Raw genomic sequence first — 21,385 nt, 5'->3', positions numbered from 1 at the left:
TTCATGGTAATAGGAACTACTATCTAACTTTTCGAAAAAAACTCGTAACATTTTTTTTTTGCCCATAAAATTAATTTCCAACTTAGAAAAACCATTACGCAGTTTTACTAAGATAACGTCAGACTAGAAAAAATGTCAGGGGTTTTGACATAACACATAAGACGTCATCACCCAGTTATTGATTAATGATTAGCATCGGCAATTGAGCAAGGCATTAGCGTCCTATTAAAATGGCGGCCGCAGAAATAGTATCAAATACTTCTAGTATATCAAAAATAGAAAGGTTTGACGAGTTTTATATGTTAAAATATTTAATTTACTGAGTGTATATTAAGTTGACCTTAATATATTGTAATAAAAAGGAGTTGTAACATGTTAAAAGTTCTAAAACAATATTGGGTGTTTACCTTTCCGTTTTTATTTTCAGTTTTTTAAATGACCCAAGCTATAAGGAAATTATTGAAAACTCATCTACATTTAATTCAAGACTATGTGCAGAAAGAAGGATGCGGATGCCATTTATCGATACCCAAACTGGTTAGATATAGTAAAGTTATTTTTTGGCTCTCACTTAAGAAGTTTGATTAAGCAATATTTGTTTACAAATTAATATGTAAATTAAATTTACTTATAAATTTTAATTTAATTTCGCAAGATATAATCAATCAAACTTCTATTTTTAGGTGTTGCACAAAGCCATTCAAATTTATTTATGACAAAAAAACAGCGAATGCCTGGAGCTAAAGAAGGACAGGTTTACACATATCCATCTCAACGGTTTGTATTCTTGTCTTGATAATGCATCAAGGGATGCATTAAAGATTGCAATGTTTATTACAATCTTTAACATCTTTGATTTAAATAACTGTAAATTTAGTTTTAAACAAATAACAGTTTCATTTACTTGTAGAATGCATAGAATTTTTTTTGTCCAATTAGATGATACCCAAATGTCTTCTCTAACTTTTTAGACATTGGGTTTTTATTTTTTAAAGCAAGGATGATTAGTGTAAACTGTGTTGTGAATAATTCCTGTAAGTAATTATATAATTTCTTAAAAATATATTTTAACATAGATGGAGAAAAGCCCGTCGTCAATACCTGACCATGTCATCAACCCGCTGGGGTTGGATTGGTGCTGATGCTGCTGAAAATGCTGGAGAAGGTGAAAACAGTTCTGGAATACCAGATGGTCTTGGGGGTGACGATAGTCGAGATGGGTCTCAAACAGCTGCTAAAGATGATCCCAAGGTATCTTTTCATTGTTATTAAACATGGGGCAATAAGGTTCATATAAAGTGATTGTAACCCAGCCAGCTTTTTAGGAATCGGTACACCCTTTTATTTAAAGACCCTAAGTCTATTAGAGGTACACTGATAGATCATTTATATTTTTTTTTTGCAATTAACAATAACATTTGTTTAATAATGTTTAAAAATATTTTTTAGGAATGGTTCTACGATGAACTAGCTATGGAAGAGATGGAAACGGGTGAAGAGCCCGATCCAGAGTCAGATGAGGACTACTACGATGACACATATGCAAATAGACGTAAGCGACGCGGTGGTGTTACTCCCAGTGGACCGGGCTCCAGGGGTGGTCGTACACGAAAATCTCAGCCTGAGGAAGGAACGCCGAAGCGAGGACGCGCTGTAAGAATCCTTTTTTAAAATAATAGCACATACTATATAATTTTAATATTGTCTTTGATTTATGCAATTACTATAGTTTTCAAAAACTTCTTTAACATACACTAGACACATACACAAGATAAAAACAACATTTATTTATTATTATGTAATAACATACTGTACACAAGATAAAAACAGAACATTTATTTATTATTATGTATAAATAATTAAGACACATGGAACCGAACTGCCCAGGTCAGATATTTATGGTGGCAATTGGAGGAGACCTTTGCCAACAAAAGGCAAACAGACAAGGTTGTCGAGGGAATGTAAATATTCAATGATATTTAAGTTAATTTTTTTTCATTTCTCAACATGTATATTCTAGATTAAGTAAAATTGTATCTTGTCTGAATAAAGGCTTATATTATTATAATTATGTAAGAATAATACAAGTAATAACTAACTTTACTCACAAATATTATTTATATTTAAATCTCTGTCTTCTGAAACCTATCACAAAAGTATTCAGTTCTGCAACTTGCTTTATTACAATATAATATTTATATTTTACTCCCTTAGTTTTTGCTCTACCTCAACTCAATACGGAATTAACACTTGCTTGTACGATGATGCAAAACAAAGTAAGGAAGCCGGCACGTCTTTGGACAAAAACCCATTGATGTGCTGTGGTCCGGGGTTGAACCCTCAGGGTTGTGAGCATTGATATACAAAAAACCCAAGATGCACAGTCTCGAATAAAAGTAACGCTCGAAAGTGTCCCGAAACACTATTTCTGTCCCTTTCTATAACAGTATATCTATAACAGTATAATATGTTACAAGCATATATTATTGCAAAATCAACCTTACGCGAATTGCTTAAAGTTGTTATTACAACGCAGTGTATACGTACTTAAAGCAATAAAATTTTACGACAAAGTATTGAGTGGAGTCGAACATGACTTTTATTTACAACTATTTAACATAATTTTAAATTTATCCGACTTTTCGGGTGCTTTACAGCGTGCGTGGTCACGGTGACTGAAGACAAAAGGTGTTGGATGTTAAATAGTTGTAAATTTATAATAATACATAACTTTAATCCGGTTAAAAAGTTTTTTCTTTAAATAAAAAAAAAATGTTAAATTGGCTACCTACACTTTATAGAGCGTAAATATATTTATCAAAAACTACACACAAAAAAGTTCAAAAGTACCTACATAAATTTATTTATAAAAAAAAAACACAAATAAATAACATCGACTCCACTTATTAGACGCGAGACTATTTGAAATGAGCGCACAATTTAGAATGTTGCGCTCATTTTTTGAGGACGTTTTTTAGACGTTGAGTGTGCATCTTGGGTTTTTTGTATATCAATGGTTGTGAGCCACTGTCACACGGCTCAAACTGTATTGCTTTTTTTTTTCATAATTATGTTAATAATTTCAGGGTCGAGGCCGCAAACGGGCCGGTCAAGGTACACTCCCTTATGAAGTACCTGGTGATGCTGAGAAACCCTTCGGCTGCGAACGTAAGTCTCGCAGGAGAAACTAATCCACACTACAATTTTCGATTATTCTAAATCAATTCTCAATCTGACGATATGTCTGGAATTCGTTGAAGTAAATATAAAATAGATTCTATGGAAATTTAGAGGATTTGATATTGAAATATTGGATTTGGTTTAAAAAAAAACAGTTTAGCCGAATTTGTGTATTATCAAAATTAATATTGGCATATTTTTTTATACAGTTAACAGCATTCAGGATTAATATTAATATTTTTTTAAGAAACCGGGCTAATGTCTTCAAGCTAAAACATTAAAAATAAGTAGATTTAATGGCAAACGTAAGGTATATATCAACTGTAGCTTCGTTTTAAAATTTCTATGGAATTTTAAAATTTACAAGCATGGGATATTATACAACTTTTTAATTGGGCTCAAAATGTTTGCGACTTCGATTGATTTGGAGGATTATTTCATTTAAGGCAAGGTGTTATTAATAATTAAATCGGGTTTTACTATACACAAAATCTTTAATAAATAAAGTGAAGGGACTAGGGCCCGCTACTTCCGAACTACAAAATTCTAATTTGCATTGGCTATTTTGACTTGTAACTCGTGATCCAAGGATATAAAATGGTCTACATGTAGTACCACCTTTGTGACCATAGTAACGAAATGAAATATACAAAGAAATTATCCTTGGTAATAATAGTGTATTTTATGTTTTATAATGAAGTCAATTTAGAATCCTATTTTATTTTATGACCCAGATACAATTATAGATTTGGTAACAATTAACATCTTAACTAAAATTATTTAAGCGAGTTATTAATAACGATATTAGTTCTAAATCATTAAAAAAACCTAAACATAAAACGGGCTATATAATATCAAATTAAAACAAATATTTTAACATAACCTGATATGTCTGATTAGAACATCGCATTAAGATTAACATCACAGTGTATAGTTAAGCTAGTAATTATTGCTATGTAATAACCAAATACTAATCCACAATTTTATACAAACTTCGACCATATTTTAAAGAGCTTAAACGCTAGATTCGTGTGCAATAAATAGATATAAAGCCAATGAGAGATACCAACCTAGATAGGTGGGTCACTTTTTTCTTTGTAACTTTGAAATTTGGTGAGAAGGTATAAAAATATTCTTTACTTTGTCTCAAATCATAATTTAACGTAAAATTTTACTTTAGGGATACATCACAAAAATGCATCTAAAATAAAAAATCGTTAATTTTGTTTTCGGAAATTACATAATTCTTCCACTTCACGTCTGCGTGGGTGACTTTTAATATAGTTCTAAGGATATAAACGCGAATCCATTACATTTTGTACGTAAATGGAAGTTCGTGTTTTTCCACTTTTATGTCGAAAGAGGTTACTCTCGCGTTTGTCAGAGAGGTATACGTTGTCTGTCAAAAAAGCCATACATTTTGATAAACAACGTTTTACTATGAATGTAGGAAATAGGCGTCGAGTTACGTATAAGCATTGCGCGAAGTTGAATGGTTTAAAAGTCTTGCTCATATGGCGTTGGATTGTTTTTATGGTAGGGGAGCCCAAGAGGGGATTTCGGGATTTACTAAAGCGCGGCAGATTAATATATAGGGGGATACCTTGTACCCGGTTAAGTATCTCCACAAAATATAAGGCCCATATATAAGGCCGCACGTGAAGGAGACAGGATCAGTTTAGTAAAAAAAATTGACCATCAGAAATTCCCGAGCGCGTCAGATTAAGGTAGGGTGAGTTAATTACATCCTAAAAAGTGTATATTCCACTAATCTGACAATTTGAGAGTGACGGAAAAAAAGGGGAGGGCAACAAAGTTGTAAAAAAAAAACGTCATCTCGACATTCTCGAGCGTAGCTAATTTTTTTTTTATTTTGAAGGAAATAATTCAAGAATAATGAAAAATATATAATCTGACGATTTCCGCAAGCCGAAATAACAAAAATTCGTCGATAAAGTTAAATGCGTGAAGCTGCGTGATGCCTACATTTCCTTAAACCGATCGGAATCTACTAAACGGCGTTCTAAATATTTCCCTCAAAATTACATTTCCTGTGAATTTGAACCGATTCGGACCGAAAGATTTTGAGAAATTTTGAAAAATCTTAAAAAAATAAGAAATATATTTTTTTTAAAGTGGTTTCTTTATCGATCAATTTCAAAAACTAATCCGCCTTTTAGCTTGAAAAACCACGTCGATCGCCACCAAGCTGGTCAAAAGCGGTTGATTCGTTCGAGAGATATCGTACACGAAAGAAACCCGAAAAAGTGTTTTTTCGGGATTACTCCGAAATTTGTGGTTCGATCAATTAAAATTGCTGAATTGCTGCTAAAATTGCTTGATCCATTCAAAAGTTATTGCGGTTTGAAAATTCCAAAAATAGTGTTCTATGAAACTTCTATCAGACTTTCGAGCTTGGAGAGCTCAAATGCATAGAAATGTTATTTCTTTGAACTCAGCGAGCTCAAAATATCAATTTTAAGCGCCCAGGAATGGAATTAGCGGGAAGTTGCAGGGATGGCCCTTTAGGTGAACCGTTTTTCTATTATTTTTGTCAGATCAGGCGAATCCCTCTAGATAATCGTCAGATTATGAGACAGTACGTTTAGAACATAAAGATGAACCACATATATCTTAATCTGACGCGCTTGAGTATTTCAAAATTGCGTTTTTTTTTTGCAAATTAAGAAAATGGCTGTGGGTTTGCGTCCCATCGAAATCGTCAGATTAGTGAATGAGAGCTTTTTTTTGGTGCACTTAACACTCCCTTAGAAAATCTGACGCGCTCGATAAAAATTTTTTTTTTTTTAATTTTCAACCCTTAAATACAACCACCCGCATCATGCAAACGATCAGATTAACATACGTACATTATTAAAAATACGTAGGGCATAGATGCTATCAATATCTGACGCGCTCGAGGATGTCCATGCAACAGTTTTTTTTTACATATTTAACTATCTATAGCCGCTTCCCCCACCGATGAAAAGGAATTTATCATATAACATTTTTTTCTTCTTTTTATCTAAGCTTTGCATCCCAATAGGTCTCTACGACGCTCGAGTAAATCCCCATTTAGCATCGTGGGCTCCCCTACCATTAGTTGAAATCGTTTTTGTCACATAAATTACCCACCTGAACTTAAAAACTGAATCAGTTATTACTATTTCACCTGAAGTACTTATAAGATCTGATTTTTGTGACGAATGAAACAGCGCGTTAAAAAATTCATGGAAATATTGTATGCAATAGCGTTTATTGGTAGGACAAAGTAATTAGCATGAATTCGTTCTTTTGTATTGAAAGCAATCCTTTTGGTTTGATACAGAATTGGATTATATTTCTCAATTGTAACGATTTTATAAACGCTTTCACAAAAACATATCACAGATATACATCGGGTACCTGCTTATTTCTCTGTACTCTGTATTGATGGATTCAGTGCCTAAACAATTAAGTATTTGAACCGAGTACTGGGTTCGCTAAAGAAATAAATAATAGTTTAAAAAAAATTAAAAATCACGCTTTTAAAGCACTACGCCTTTCACAATAATACCAGTATTTTTTGTTCATTACCATTTTCAGCCTAAATTAGGAATTATTTTTCACTTTTTATTTTGATGTGCTTTAAAAGCGTGTTTTTAGTTTTTTTTTAACTATTATTTATTTTTTAGTTAAATTGTTTTCATTTTTTTTTTCGGATTATTGCATTGTCATCGATCTTTGACAGGTGCGCAAAGTTTGAATTAAACCTGTCCGTTAAAAGTGGGTCAAAATCGAGTCCGAAGGAGTCGGTTACATACATACATACATACAGGTGAAGCTAATATAAAGCGTGTAAAAACTTAATATACTCTAGCTATTTGGTTAACGATACACTCGAAGCATGTCCTCCGATTTAAGAGTCGAGATTAGGCGACATTGATACCTACTTGTCGCTTAGACTCTGAATAATACATAATTATAATTCAAAAAAGCTTTATTAATTGGTTGTGTTTGGCATTATTTTATTTGGAAAGGTAAAGGACGGTTAGGTATGGTTAAAATGCCTTTAATTAAAGTAAATTTTTGTAAAATATTAGGTTTAGGCGAATCTCAAAGTTGAATGTAGTTTTCTAGGAAATTTAGACGAGTTTATTATAAAATTAGAAGCGATAGGAAGCATTTTATTTCGTAGGCTATCAAATGGAACGCATTTAAAAACCATAAAGTTAATATTTATCAGTAAAATGCAAGATCATAGAGAAATTAATGTTTATGAATTAACATTATTAAAAAGTAATAGTATTTTTGTACTATTAATAGGTTTTTATTTAATATCACAATTCAAAGCTTTTTGTTCGGCTGTTATGAATTTTAGCTATTTTAAATTAGTTAAGCTTAATTTAGCTCATTGTATCTGCATGAGCGCTTTAGTGTAATCGTAGTTTGATTTTGTTAGGTTAGCTTTTTAATTGGCTTTTACTAAATAGGTTTAACACAAAAGTCGATTAAATGCATGTAACAACGTTACAAGATCCAGCAGGGTTATTCTGTAAATTCAAGAATAACTGAAACTGTCACTAACTTGTTTTCACTCCACTAAATTACGCCATTTAACAATAAATCCATTTGTATGTTAAAACCTCAATATTTAAATCGCTATTAAGGGGTAAAAGCCTGCTGTTAACACGAAAATGCAGCAATAAATAAAGTTTAAATTATAGATGAATTCGGAATAATATGGAGCATTCGGTTTCGAGTGATTTCGATTTATTTCGAAGTGCGTTTCCATGGATATTATTTGGCAATTATCGCTTAGGTCAATTATGAAACTAAAGTTCAAATACCACTATCAGTGATAATTGTAACACCAATTTTGTACACTGCCACGTACCAATCCGGTTTAACGTAGTTTGTTACTTAGATTAAGTGTAAGTTAAGTCATTCAGCTCCAGCTGCGTTCGTATTGAACGGTCCATCTTTCAGCTATCGTTTAATAAATTACGATTTCATACGAACGCAGGTAGATTGTTGCCATTTTTGAAGACAGGAACAATTTTAAAAATGGCAAGACATCGCGGTACTGAAACGGTAGACGGGGGATAATCGCGATGAAACCTATGAACGTTAATTGTATGTTAACAGAACAATTACGGTGTTATAAACGTGTATGAAAGTACAGTGTTCGTTGTCTTGGTTACGATATATGCATAAAGCAGTATGGTCTGCCCACTTCAGGATAGGTTACTGATACTAAATTTTTTGATGGACATAAGAAAATTCAATCAGAGGCCAAAAGATTGATGATTCTTGTGAAATATTATGACCAACACAGTAGTACACGTTTGATAATGCCGTGCATTGCAAACTAGCGCTTCAAGGCTTTTTGAAACGAACCGGTAAATATGTGAAAATTGTCTGAAAATAATGTACAGTTAAACGTCGTTGAAATATAGGAATTCGTAAAAGTATGCCGTCAATAAATAATTAGTTCTTATGATAAATTGAATCTTCATGTTTTCTTTGCACTGATCGGGGTTTGTTTCACTCATATGTCTGTGATAGTTCTAATTTATTTCATTTCTCGTTAGGAATTGACTCTGGCAATGACTAAAGTTTTGCGTAAAGTGCCAAAAAAGGGAGGCCAGATAATCGTACACTTCCATACAAACACAATGGTCAAGAAATGTTGGCGACTTTTTTTTTAAATTTAATGTTGTTGTCTTTGACAGTTACAATTTTCATAGACATAGGACCGATGCGTCTTTAAAATAGTAGCCATGGTGCCGTTCAAGTATTACGTAAGCAGATTTACTGCAATTTATCCCCCCCTTGTCAGCAAAAGTAAGAAAAGCTCTCAAAAATAATAATACATAAATGTATGCATTTCGTTTTTAAGCATAGAAAATATGTGGGTAATAAGGTATAAAAAAGTAAATAATTACTGTTGACGTAATCACCAAATAAGAAAATCAAAGACGGGGACCCTCCCCCCAGAGCTTACGTAATACTTGAACGCCGCCCACGGACAATATATGTTTATTGCAATGGAATATGCCCATTATTGCCAATGTCTTCCAAGTTTGAGAGAAAAATGCTTGCAGCATGTACATATCCTATAATACGCAGGAATTCTGATGAAAAGCGCGATGGTTGGATTTTACATTGTTTTTATTTGTCAATTATGATTTATAAACAACAACAATATCAAATGGAATATCTCAAAATTATTTATAATAGTCGTAATTAGGAAAGCTGTCAGTTTTGACAATTGACGTTGGAGTAAAATTTTAGTCATTGTAGTATTTATGTTAATATTTGGCTAATAATTATTTATTACGGAATGTGGGATGTGCATTGAACATTTTAGGGAAATCATGTTATTCTTAGAAACGTTGGTATCGAAAACTCCAAGGTAGAAACTTGAAAGTCTCCATTACAGGAAAAATGCCTTCATGGTCGAACTTTAGGGTTAGTTGCCATAGCAACGTTATCATAACTTAGTTTTACGTGTATGGCCAGTTTTGACGCTTGAAATCGTTGCCTTGGTAATGAGCCTTCCGCTAATAAATTGCCTCTTGGATTTTTCCATATCAATGATTAGATTCAAACTATTATTAGCACCCAAAGATTGTTATGAATTTATACAAGAATATTTATGTTGAATAAGAAATAAAAGTATGCAATTCATCTATTTTCTTTAAATATTGATTGGATTCTCAAGTTGTTGGAGTTCTGTCTTTACGCTGCTTTTGATTAACTTCAGTACTAAACGGCCATTTTCGAACGTCTACTAATTGTTAAATTTGTGTGTTGTTATTATAAATTTAAGTGAAAATAGCTAGTAATTCCGATTCTATATTCAGAAATTGATAAGTACTTCTAGAAGCGTATGGAATTTACTTCAAAATTTGCGTATCTCTAGCGATCGATTTTAGTGTGTTGAAGACTCGAATGGTCGCTTAGTACAAGGGTTTTCTTGTCCGTGAAACCGAGGGCAGATCCATTGATTTGAAGTCATCAATCAAACTACCCCCGGAGACTGCGTCTTTAGAACCGAACATAGATCACGACGGGCCGTCAATAATATGGGAACAGTCGATTCAGTAACGTCTAAAGCTTTTTATCACGTCGTTACTTTTTAAATCGACAAGGGTCTGTGCTATTTCAATTGTGTCGTGTTTGTGGTATGAATGAAAAGTCAATTAAAATGTGCTTGAACCGCATGTTGGCTTTGGAATTGTATCATTAAGGAGTCTGATACAGTTGAAATAGCACCAACCCACACCCATATTTGTTGGTATTGATTGATGACGGATAATTTCTGGAAAGCAGCGCAACGTACGTCGGTTACCGTCGTGGTGTCTCCTATGCTCAGTTCTAAGACGTAGGTCTCCGAATCCCTTTTATATTATAAGTTGTTGACGCGTGAGCTTGTGCTATGGAGGCACCATGGACGGTAAGTTCGATGTTCTTTATTAAAGATAGGCCGTTTTTAATTCTTTAGAGTCAACTATTTTACATAGAATTTGTGTCTGAATGTTCTCAACGTTTAGCGGGCTTAACGATTTCATCGTTACGATTTATCGCGTATAGTCTATTAATTTGACCTGTTAATCGTATGTTACGGTTGGAATAGTAATGGGCATAGAAAATACAGCGGATTTAAAGTAAAATAAGAATTCAATATAACCTTTGAAATATTACATTTACTTATATTATTTCCATTTAAGATGAGAAATTAATGTAACGTCTCATACGACGTAGGAATAGAGATCCTTTATTTCGTGTGAAGTAAGAGAAAATACGTGAATTAAAAGCGGCCTCATTCATTAATAATTAAATATTTTCACGACTTTAATGATATATACAATGCCTATATACACTTGCAGTGTGCGGTGCGAAATACAAAACTCGTCCGGGTCTGACATACCACTTTACGCACACGCACAAGGAGCCAAGCGGCGGCGCAGGCGCAGCCGGCAGTGACAATGACTCACGTGACAGTCGGCCAGCCAATTCGCCAGCTTCTAACCAACCTGCCACAGAGTATCAGGACAGCTATGTCACGTTTCTGAATAATCCTGCTGGAGGTTAGTTGGCAATTTAATACTTCGAAAGGGTTAAATTAAATCTCAGATATGAGCGAATAAATAATAGATTGCATTGTATATATTTCTGCTCCGCACTCTGCAGTGCAACCCTACAATATCCGAATTTGTTAAACAGTTTCGCAGTTACCATACATACAAACTTTTTAATCGAAACCTTATAGAAATTAACATATTTTAGACATTTAATTTGACTATCTTACATGTACCATCTTTAAAATTCGTAATATGTTCAATTTAAAATAATATAGTACGTGCCGAATCTTATCACTAAACTTTTAGAAGAATCTATATGAAATTGTATCTGTGTCTGTCTGTACGTATTTTACAAAAGCCACTGCAGATAAACATTACACAGAATTGGCGGGCCCATTGCGTACCATAAATGGATGTAATATATATTAATAATCTGAAAATTATTCCAGCCCCTGCAACTGTGTCAGCTCCCACGCCCCCCGCTCGTCGTCCGTCCCCCCCGCCGCGGCCAGCATCAGCAGATACGTCATCGTCGGACTCTGCGCACGCGCCGCTTGTTCCACCTCAGCCTGCAGGTCCGACTGCAGGCGGAAGCACTGTCCGTGAAAGCAAGAAGGGCCCTGATGGAAAGGTATAACAATTTTTTTTTCATATTGTTCCGATGTCAATTTAGTAATTCGTCCACGGCATTTAACGCTGATTGCTAATTAATCATTAAATTACTAACGCTCGCTTTCAAATTAAGTGTTATGAGTGGAATGTAATGTATAAGTCTTTTAAGAACATTTTTAAACATAATCAAAACTAAAAACTTTTTTTAATTTCGCATAATTTTTTTTTTGGAGAAAATAATTATGTAATTCCTTGCTTGCAATAAAGCGGTTATATTTTAAATTGATTTTAATTATGCTTTAAAATAAAAAAAGGCCTACAGTAATGTGAAATCTTTGAAACATAATCTTTTTTTTTTTTTTTAATTTTAGCCATCACCATCCCCATATTGCGACTTCTGTCTTGGCGACGACCGTGAGAACAAAAAGACCGGCATTCCCGAAGAGCTGGTCTCTTGTTCCGACTGTGGCAGATCAGGTAAGCGCCGTGGTAGACCTCCACGAAACGGCCACAAACCCTGTTACCACCTCGCAAACCGGGTCTGCGAAACCCACAGACATCTTAGGGACATAAAACTGAATGGCGTCGTAGAAATCCTAACTTCCATGTCGTACTCGGCCGATGACTTTGACAGTTTCGCATCTAAAACTAAATTATTAGAAAACTATGATTATGGAGATTATACCACTCCACCCTCATCCAGACAGAGTCCTGTGTACGAAAGTGTTGAAGTCAAAATTAACGGGTTTAATTAAATAAGTGGGTAGCTAGGTAATCTATGACATTAAATTCAAATTATGTTTGAGGCGTATCCGACTCGAAGGACCAATATTTGAAGAATACATATGAAAGGAATTAATAATAGGTTATAGGAAATGTTTGTTTTCGCTTTTCATATAGCGATATGGGAATTGGATATTATACTAAAATAAGCTTAATTTTTGGGTCAATTATATTTACCAACTTAAAGAAATAAGTATAATTCTATATCAGGCTACCTAGCAAACCCTATTAGTTTATAGCTCTCAAAGACCAATAAATTTATTATATGAAATATTTTTTGTGGTCACTAAATTTGTGCTTCATCACATAAAGTACATTTTTGTAAACCAATAGAAATATAATCTAATGATAAACTCTTATGACTTGATCGTAGCATAATAATATATAAGTACAGACCTATTATTTTAAGTACAACATAACAAAACCTGTAGTAATATTTGTACTAAATCTATTTTTAGTGAAATTTGGCTGATTTAAAGATTTCCTAATGATTTTAATATGCATATTGCATATGCTTGGATTCCATCATCATAGAAGAACTCCTTAAGTTTCATAGAAGATCCTTGTTTTAAAACAAGATTGACCATAATATCAGTGCTATTTGCACGTGTGTGTGTTCATATTTTTCTATTGGTTAACAAAAACATACATGTGTGGTGGCTTATCATGCTTATTACCAAAGATTTGGGTCTCGTGCATACATACATTCCATGTTATACTCTATTAGATGTTTACGTTATGGGCGCTTGGCAATGTTGTTAAAGAGAGTTGAATATTACAGCTGCATATTTTTATTTAGGGAATTTTATAAAAAATATAGTATGTTTGATACTATATATAGTGATTTAAAAAGTTTGTAATTCACTTATTTCAGTTAATTTGAAATTTGTGATTTATCCATATCTTTGTCGGAGCGCTCTATAGGGTTAAGTTTACTTAGTAATAATATATAAATATTTTGTTTATTTATACTGTACCAGTCGGTATCGCGTATTCAATGTTAGTTCTAGTTATTTTATTGTGTTGAATGTTAATTGAAATTTTAATTAGAAGCTTAGTACTTATTTGTGATGCCATGTGTTTGGATGCCAAAAATCGCCTAGTTTCTCAGTGTGCATCTCGTCACCGTTTTACCATTATGAAGCCAAATACATGTTAAAAAAATGTTTTAAGAGTTATTAGTCACAAATTATTATGATAATATAATAAAAAAATTTTATCTCGAATATAAAAAATAAAAAAAGGTTTGTCAGGTGTGGGGTTCGAACCCACGCTCCCTCTCGGGAACCAGAGCTTAAATCTGGCGCCTTAGACCACTCGGCCAACCTGACTTACTGATGTAATTTGAAATTTCAGTAGGTTTTAATAATCTTGTTTGTATCTTTAGGCGTTTTATTGCATTAAGGCCGATTTACATTATCATTAGTGTTTAGGAGAGTGCTTTAGGATAGTACTTTAGTTGAAACATGTAAACGCTACTTGCTTTAGTAAACGCTACGCTGAAGAACTTGCCTTTCAAGTTGTACTAAAGCACTCTCCTAAACACTAAGATAATGTAAATCGGCCTTTATAGGATGATGACTGGTAGATCTTTAAAGATATCGTGTTTAGCACTCAATGAACTTCAATATAAGGGAGTTTTTGGGTACAAATATCAAATATAAAGAAACTTCTTTACGAAGTGTGTTGCAAATTTGGCTGTTGACAAAAATTTAAAATTATTGAAACTAAAATTTATACCAGAAATGTTATACAACGTATAAAATTAATCCCTATGACAACGATGATAAGCAATTCATCTAGTCAATGCACCAAACAAATATGGGTCCAAAACTAGTTTAGCTAATTGGAGCTTAGGTCGTGCCTTAAATCGGCTGCATTTTAAATGCATTACATTGTTTTTGTTATCAATTCGATGTTATCTTTGAAAATTTTAAAATCTTAACCTTGAGCAAGAAATATATTTCTACGAAATTGAAATAACTTATTGTTAATTCAATGATTCTTTGATATTGAAGGCAGTGTTTATATCATTAAATATAATTCATAGATATTTATTTAATAGGATTTCATATACATTTATACCGTGTATACAAATCTACCGACAATTATCTTTCAAAATTAATTCTTTAATTAAAATAAAAAAAATCAATTTAAGAAAACTTTAATTTTAATTAAATGTTTTTATATAAACCGATGCGACACCAAGACGGGCTAGTACGATTATAAGGTTCATGAATAAATTTTAAAATATTTTTTTTATATTAAAGACTAGCAAACTCGGCGAACTCCGTTTCGCCACCAGATGGCTTCGTTTTATGTAACATTTCGTTTGGTGATCCCGCTTTTCTGTTGAAATTTTTCCTGAATTTTCTTTGCTATAAACCTCACGGAGCCCGAGACCTTTCCAACGAATGCAAAACCGTGGAAATCGGTTCGTGCGTTCTGGAGTTATAGCGTCAGGAAGGAAAACCCGACTTATTTTTATATAGTAGATTATTTACGCCAACACTGTACAGTGTACACATATGTAGTTTATAAATTTTAATTATTTCTTGGTCAAGGCATATTAGATTAAATTCAAATCAAATTATTTACATATGACCCGTGTTAAAATTTTCATATATTCATATAAGTTATTACATTTTCTAGTTATGAACAAAATCCAAAGAGTTATTGCACTGAAATGTTTTATAATGAAATTGTGACAGTGCCCCAAACATATCTGATACGCTTTTAGCTTAAAAGTCAAATGAAAGCTGGATCAGATGGGTTTGTGGCACCAAATACCTACTTTTGTTAATTGTTTTATATTTTATATTAATGTGACCAAATGATTGGCTATGTTATCTCTAGTGTTATTAATAATGTATGTTTGTATACAAATATTTACAATAAGTTATACCATATATTTGTGAAATGTGTATGTATCTCAACATTTCAAGGACGGAGGTTTGAAATGACTTATTTTTAAGTCTTTAAAAGCAATTTCGTTTTATTATGATAGAATTGAAATAGTGAAAAGGGCATTAATGAGTAGGGAAGTGCATAATTCAAAATGAGGCATTAATTATAACGTGAAATCTCTAAATATTTAGCTATAAAAGACGGAATGAACTTTGGGCGCGTATTTCAGAACGTAGCTACGACTTTTAGTTAGATCTGTGAATCCATTTTTTTTTAATTTAACATTACCTTTGGGTACGCTTTGCAATACGAGCCTATTAGCTCAAATGTCTTGTCATTGAATTATTACAATTAAAATGGGACAAGTTTGGGATTTACCTTCGATAGTGTCCGAACGGCGAAATGTTATAATTTGTGCCCAATAGATGGCGCTGACACAGAAATTCCCTTGTAAACGGTGTTTAATTAAATTTTATGAGTTAAAAGTTGCTTTTTATTTAGATTGTGCTGAAGAATAGTGAATGTTGCACTTCCTTACTCTTACGCTATATGTGAAATATGTTGAAGTTATTTGTTTGTTTTTATTATTTTTCACTATTGTTCGGCACATTTTTACCCTTAACTTTAATTTTTAATAGTGCTGACGATTCAACGAAATGTGCCAAACAGTAAGTGAAAAGTTTTTTACTATTAATTATTGAATTAGTTTTAGAATTATATAAGATTAGGGTTTTATCCAATTAACAGTAGGGCGATTCTAAGTACAGTGAAGTTTGTACACGCTTTGGGGTAATAATTTTATTTTTATTTATTTAAACAATAAATAAAATCATTTGTTTTTTATGTGAAGAATGTCTCCTGAAAATGTAAATAATATTCATGCAGGTAACTTAATGGACACTCTAAATTTATGCACTCACGTACACACACAGACACACACCCACACACTTACGCACACACACATACCCCATGTGGTTTCCTTATATGTGTATCCTTATAAATATTTTTTTTTGTTAACGTTGCAGCCTATGTAATAACGATTGCTTATTCCCTCTAAATTTTTCTCTACTTTTTAAGACCTTCTGTCGATCCGAAGTGGTGGAGACCTGATGACCTGTAACACAGGTACTCTTACCTTTAGCAGGCATCAGTCTCACATAAACTAGTATTTTCCCTAAATAGAAGAAAGACCATTATTTATTTATAATAGTGCCAGTTCTTCGCCCGTTCTACGGCCTTGAGAACTGGCAGTAAATGTAAATTTAGAAACATTTCCTAAGTGTATATTATGTTACCTACATGAAAATGATATTTTAATTTTCAGGAGGCATTCCTTATATAAAACACGTTTGAAATAATCGGACTAATTTAAATTATAAGACAATTACGCAACTCCGCTGCTATACCTACCTGAATCGTCCTACGATATTTGCTTTTAATTTATGCCATGATTGTTTTATTTTTATAGAAGAAACGCTAACGGGCAGAAGGCTCATCTGATGTTAAGTGATACCGCCGCCCATGGACACTCAATGCCAGAGGGCTCGCGAGTGCGTTGCCGGCCTTTTAAGAATTGGTAGAATTTCTATTGGTATTCGATTATTAATAAATACTTTTTCAAACAGGTCACCCCACATGTCTGCAGTTTACAGCGAACATGATGGTTTCAATGCGGAAATACCGCTGGCAGTGCATCGAGTGCAAGTGCTGTTCGGTTTGTGGGAACAGCGATAATGATGTGAGATTTTTAAATACTTTAGTTGATGGATTTTTTTAAGACCATAACACTTCCAAAACATACTACGAATTAATTCTATAAAGTGAATTTGACAACCCAAGTATGGTTTCGGTATAGAGAAAACGGCTCGTAACTGGGTTATGAAAACCGAGCGTTAAAGAACTGTAAATTATGTCGGCGAAACTACCGCATTGAACTATTTATCATAAGTGATTTATTTAAGGACTGGATTCTTTGTATATTTTCGTTTTATGTAATAGTTATACCCATTTTAGTCTGTTTCGCGAAACAACAATAACTATTTGATTGTAGGCTCATGCACCAATGAATATGACACTAAAACCTTATATTTTCTATTTATATTAAAAAATTTAATTATTCACATAAGGGAGCGTTCAATTATTACGTAACGAAGTTTGGGATTTTTTTCTTTTTGTAAAACGTTGCGGGGCGGGGATTGAATTACACGTTATTGTTAATATTATTTTCGACTTACACCACATAATGGTAACTGTTAGGTATAAAGAGTCACTAGGTGGTCACGAAACGTTTTACTATACTAAGGTACAGTACTGTAGTTACTGAAAAACGTTACGGCGAGTTATATGGGGGGGGGGGGTAAAGAATCTCCAAAAATTGCGTTACGTAATACTTGAACGCTCCCTAAGAAACTTAAATCATAGGTTTTAGGAAAAATACTAGGAAATTGTTAACGAAACTCAGTAGGTAAATTTTCTTCTGATATTCAAATTCCAAATAATTTTGAAAACAAACAAAGAAACAACAAAACAAACAACCCTTAACAATCAAATTGCCCCACGTTGGGAAACTGCACTAAAATGTATCGCATGCCATAATGGCGTTACTTCAAATACGTTTCAGATCAGACAATACTTAATAATATAATGTATATGAAATGGTTTTTTTTAGAAAATTTAGCAAATTAACTCTCATTTTGTGTCTTTGCCATTTCTAGGACCAATTGTTATTCTGTGACGACTGTGATCGAGGTTACCACATGTACTGCTTGGCGCCGCCTCTCGAAACCCCACCAGAAGGATCGTGGTCATGCGCGCTTTGTATTAAGGAGTTCCATCTTAAGGAGTGAGGTAATAATGTGGACCAACCATTCCAGGAAACAGCTTTACCTGCGTACATTGTAAAATCCATGCCCGTATCTCTTGGAATTTTCCGAAGAATCCCTTCGTTTTTGTGTGTGAATGACCAGCGCTGTGGAACATTCTGCTCCTCAGCATAAAGCTGAGCCAGGGCCAATTACAGCCACAGCACACACGCACACACACTTGAAACGAACCGAATGGGAAAAGGGATATTTTTTTTATATCTCTCATTTTATTATTTCTTTGATTATTGTTATTTTGTGTGTTTATGTGTGTGTGTTTTTGTTAGTAATAAATTTTATGTCTATGTAAATTTCGATATAGTTCTCTCAAAGATCATGGCGCGAGCGGTTAAAAGGTATCCCCAGTCCCAAAGGTATCGCTAAAGGAACTTACAGAATATGCTGTATGGTCAAACATTACTGATCAAATTTAGAGGCGCTGCTTTTGTGATGGTAGCAGTAAATGAGGGTAGACAAAAAATTTAATAAAGCTGATTGCTGTTATCATTAAGTAAATCTTAATTGAAATATTTTTAACTTGGATTTTAGCCTCATAAATATATAATGCTTCACTATGTAAATTAAATAAATGTCTTTTCAGGTCGATAATGCAACAGATACTTATACGTACAACGCAGTGAGGGCGCAACGCCATTTTGTATGAGTCAGATGTATAAACTATGTTGCCATAGATAATGTAGATTGTAGAGTTAGACTGGGCCGAGTGTGGTTAGTCTGTGATCCAATACAGTGTATTTAAACTAACTTCATTTTACAACAGTATTTTAATTAATTAAATGAATTGACAGTTTAAAAATCAAGTTTTAATCTGTGGAGCTTTACTAACTTTTACATATTGTAACTGGCCAGTGTTAATGCGAATTTTGAAGAAAAAAACAATAAACCGAGCATTTGATTGTCTTTTAAAATATCTTAACAGCTGGACACAGATAAAAAATTTAAACTGTTGAAAAGCTAAAACGGTATTTCTACACTGTTTAACTAAAACATTGTCTCTTCTCTTTAAAATACAATTTTACCTAAAGAGATTAATGTTTCAGAACAATGTTATAAGACTGATTTAGCTTATGTACACCTGTTGCAATAAATCATTTTTGTACGAAATTTTGTTGGACCACAGATTAAACTGTACATTGTATGCTTTTGTACATATCGCCATTATAGTAAGTATTTTTTCTGATAAATGTAAATGTTTATGGACCGAACAAAAATCAATATTATACAACAAAATCTCAAATTTTAAATAATAAAAATCTTACAGATAATAAATTGTGTATAAAACTTATATAAAAATCAATAACTCAAATCATAATAAAAAGGTGTAGCTTCAAATAACATCCGAGCTTAAAACGCCTCTTCAAAATCAAGTTTTACATAATTGACGGGTTCATTATCGACGCAAATCGTGAAATGTCAAGGTCAAAACTCTGATTATGTAAAAGAAGCACATGCTTGTTGTCAATAATTAAGAAAAAACAAATTATGGCTTCATTCAATTTCCCGTTAAACGCGCGGTGACGCCATTCTGAATCACGATTGATCGGTGAAATGTCAAATGTCATCTATGTTTGTTTATTCTTTTTTTTTAATACAACTGACAATTGTGAATTTCAAACGTAGATTGAAACATTTTGTACGCGGTAAAGTTGACGATCGTATTAGCAATTTGTACTACATTTGTATAGGATGGAAATACGTTATTTTGAAGAGTCATATAAATATATTATACTATATAAGACACTCGGCCTAATACTTACAGCTGATACATAGCATTTCTACCTCTACCGGTGCTTGCTTTAGCTACTTTTTTTCTATAGCAGGCTTGTATTTTTAACAACGGAATTTGTTGAGCCACGGTGGAATAGTACCATAAAATAATGTACGATTAAGAGCCTACTTGGTAACCCTTTATCTAAAAAAAACATTGGAAAAAGCCAAAAACAGCATAGATTGTCCGCTTATTTTTTGAAGTTTGACGTACATGGTATAATGATAATTTTAGAGAAGGTAAATTCTTTGTGTCTTGGTAGTTAATTTTTTCGTTGTCATTTTTTATCTCAACTGGGCGCTCATTTCAGGCATATAGGCTCTTAAGTGTACCTAATATTTAATGGTTAAAAATTAAAATGAATATTGCTATGGATGATTTTTTTTTGCCCCAATTAGAAGACGATATAGTCTTCTAATTTTTAGGCCTCAGTCTATATTTTAGAAAAAAAGCGTTCCATTTAAGTACATAGAAAGTACAGTATTTTTTTAAGTGTAATTTTGTCTGCAAAGTTTAGTTGGGGTTTTTTATTTATTAAGTTTAGTAACTGTAGACCGTTCTCTGTTGCGTGTGAATTGTAATTCTCATTTATTCTGTCAAAATGCTGAGTATTTTGTGGGAATGAGGGATCTGTTTTCAGATCCTTGTAAACTTAAACTACCATTTATGGTTTCCTTTCTTGAAAGGTATTGTAGATATTGGTAAGACGGCTCTGTGATCGAACCAGGTGGTTGTGAATTAGCATGGATTTATATTTTTTTTTAGCTTTTTAGCGTAGACGTATCCGAATTTTTGCTTTAATCTACGAACAATTCCAGATTTTTTTGTAATTTTATAATTTGTAGATTTAAATGCTTTATCTGATACATTGGTAGAGGAATAGTTACTTGTAAGGTTTTTTATTTTATTGTATAATTGGAAGCCATTTTTTTCGATTTAGTAACTCTACTAGGTGTAACAGAAAAAGCGCAAACGCCGGCTCTAATTTTAATGATGTATAGAGTTAAATGTAAAATAAGATTTCCAGAACTTAAGTGTGTTGACGTAAATAAAGCACTTTGATGAATTTTTGTGTTTTCTTTGGAATTCCTCAAAAACTTACAAATCTAGAATATGCGAGAAGCTACAGGGGAGGGGTAATAATGAGAAAAGAAGGAAATGGTGTTTCGTTTAGTTGTCATTGG

The 21,385-nt window shown here is 33.0% G+C and overlaps 1 protein-coding gene and 1 non-coding gene across 4 annotated transcripts; one reads left to right on the top strand and one right to left on the bottom strand.

Annotated features, from left to right (window-relative positions):
• Positions 1-149: 149 nt before the first annotated feature.
• Positions 150-21,267, top strand: LOC125050310 (zinc finger protein ubi-d4). 3 transcript variants are annotated; one of them, XM_047650056.1, is made up of 12 exons: positions 150-283; positions 428-537; positions 684-777; positions 1,077-1,251; positions 1,450-1,653; positions 3,087-3,168; positions 11,055-11,255; positions 11,699-11,880; positions 12,233-12,338; positions 17,177-17,289; positions 18,266-18,398; positions 19,014-21,267. In XM_047650056.1, the coding sequence occupies exons 1-11, from the start codon at positions 231-233 to the stop codon at positions 18,395-18,397; spliced, it is 1,452 nt and encodes a 483-aa protein (XP_047506012.1). In that variant the 5' UTR covers positions 150-230; the 3' UTR covers position 18,398; positions 19,014-21,267. The 3 variants fall into 3 exon arrangements, with proteins under 3 accessions (XP_047506012.1, XP_047506011.1, XP_047506013.1); XM_047650055.1 differs by lacking the exons at positions 17,177-17,289; positions 18,266-18,398; positions 19,014-21,267 and having other exon boundaries at positions 12,233-12,794; XM_047650057.1 differs by lacking the exons at positions 11,055-11,255; positions 17,177-17,289; positions 18,266-18,398; positions 19,014-21,267 and having other exon boundaries at positions 12,233-12,794.
• On the bottom strand, positions 13,892-13,975 carry Trnal-uaa. Its single transcript has one exon. It is a non-coding gene; the product is annotated as a tRNA-Leu (tRNA).
• Positions 21,268-21,385: the final 118 nt, after the last annotated feature.

Source organism: Pieris napi, chromosome 6 (genome assembly GCF_905475465.1).
Source record: "Pieris napi chromosome 6, ilPieNapi1.2, whole genome shotgun sequence".
NCBI lineage: Eukaryota > Metazoa > Arthropoda > Insecta > Lepidoptera > Pieridae > Pieris > Pieris napi.
The sequence above is the reverse complement of the archived record's forward strand: the minus strand, read 5'-3'. Positions and strand labels throughout refer to the sequence as shown.

Coding starts and splice junctions, on each gene's coding strand:
- LOC125050310 (XM_047650055.1), top strand. CDS start 231: ATGGCGGCCGCAGAAATAGTATCAAATACTTCTAGTATATCAAAAATA. Junction 538..683: donor ATTTATCGATACCCAAACTG/GTTAGATATAGT, acceptor TTCTATTTTTAG/GTGTTGCACAAAGCCATTCA. Junction 1,654..3,086: donor CGCCGAAGCGAGGACGCGCT/GTAAGAATCCTT, acceptor TAATAATTTCAG/GGTCGAGGCCGCAAACGGGC.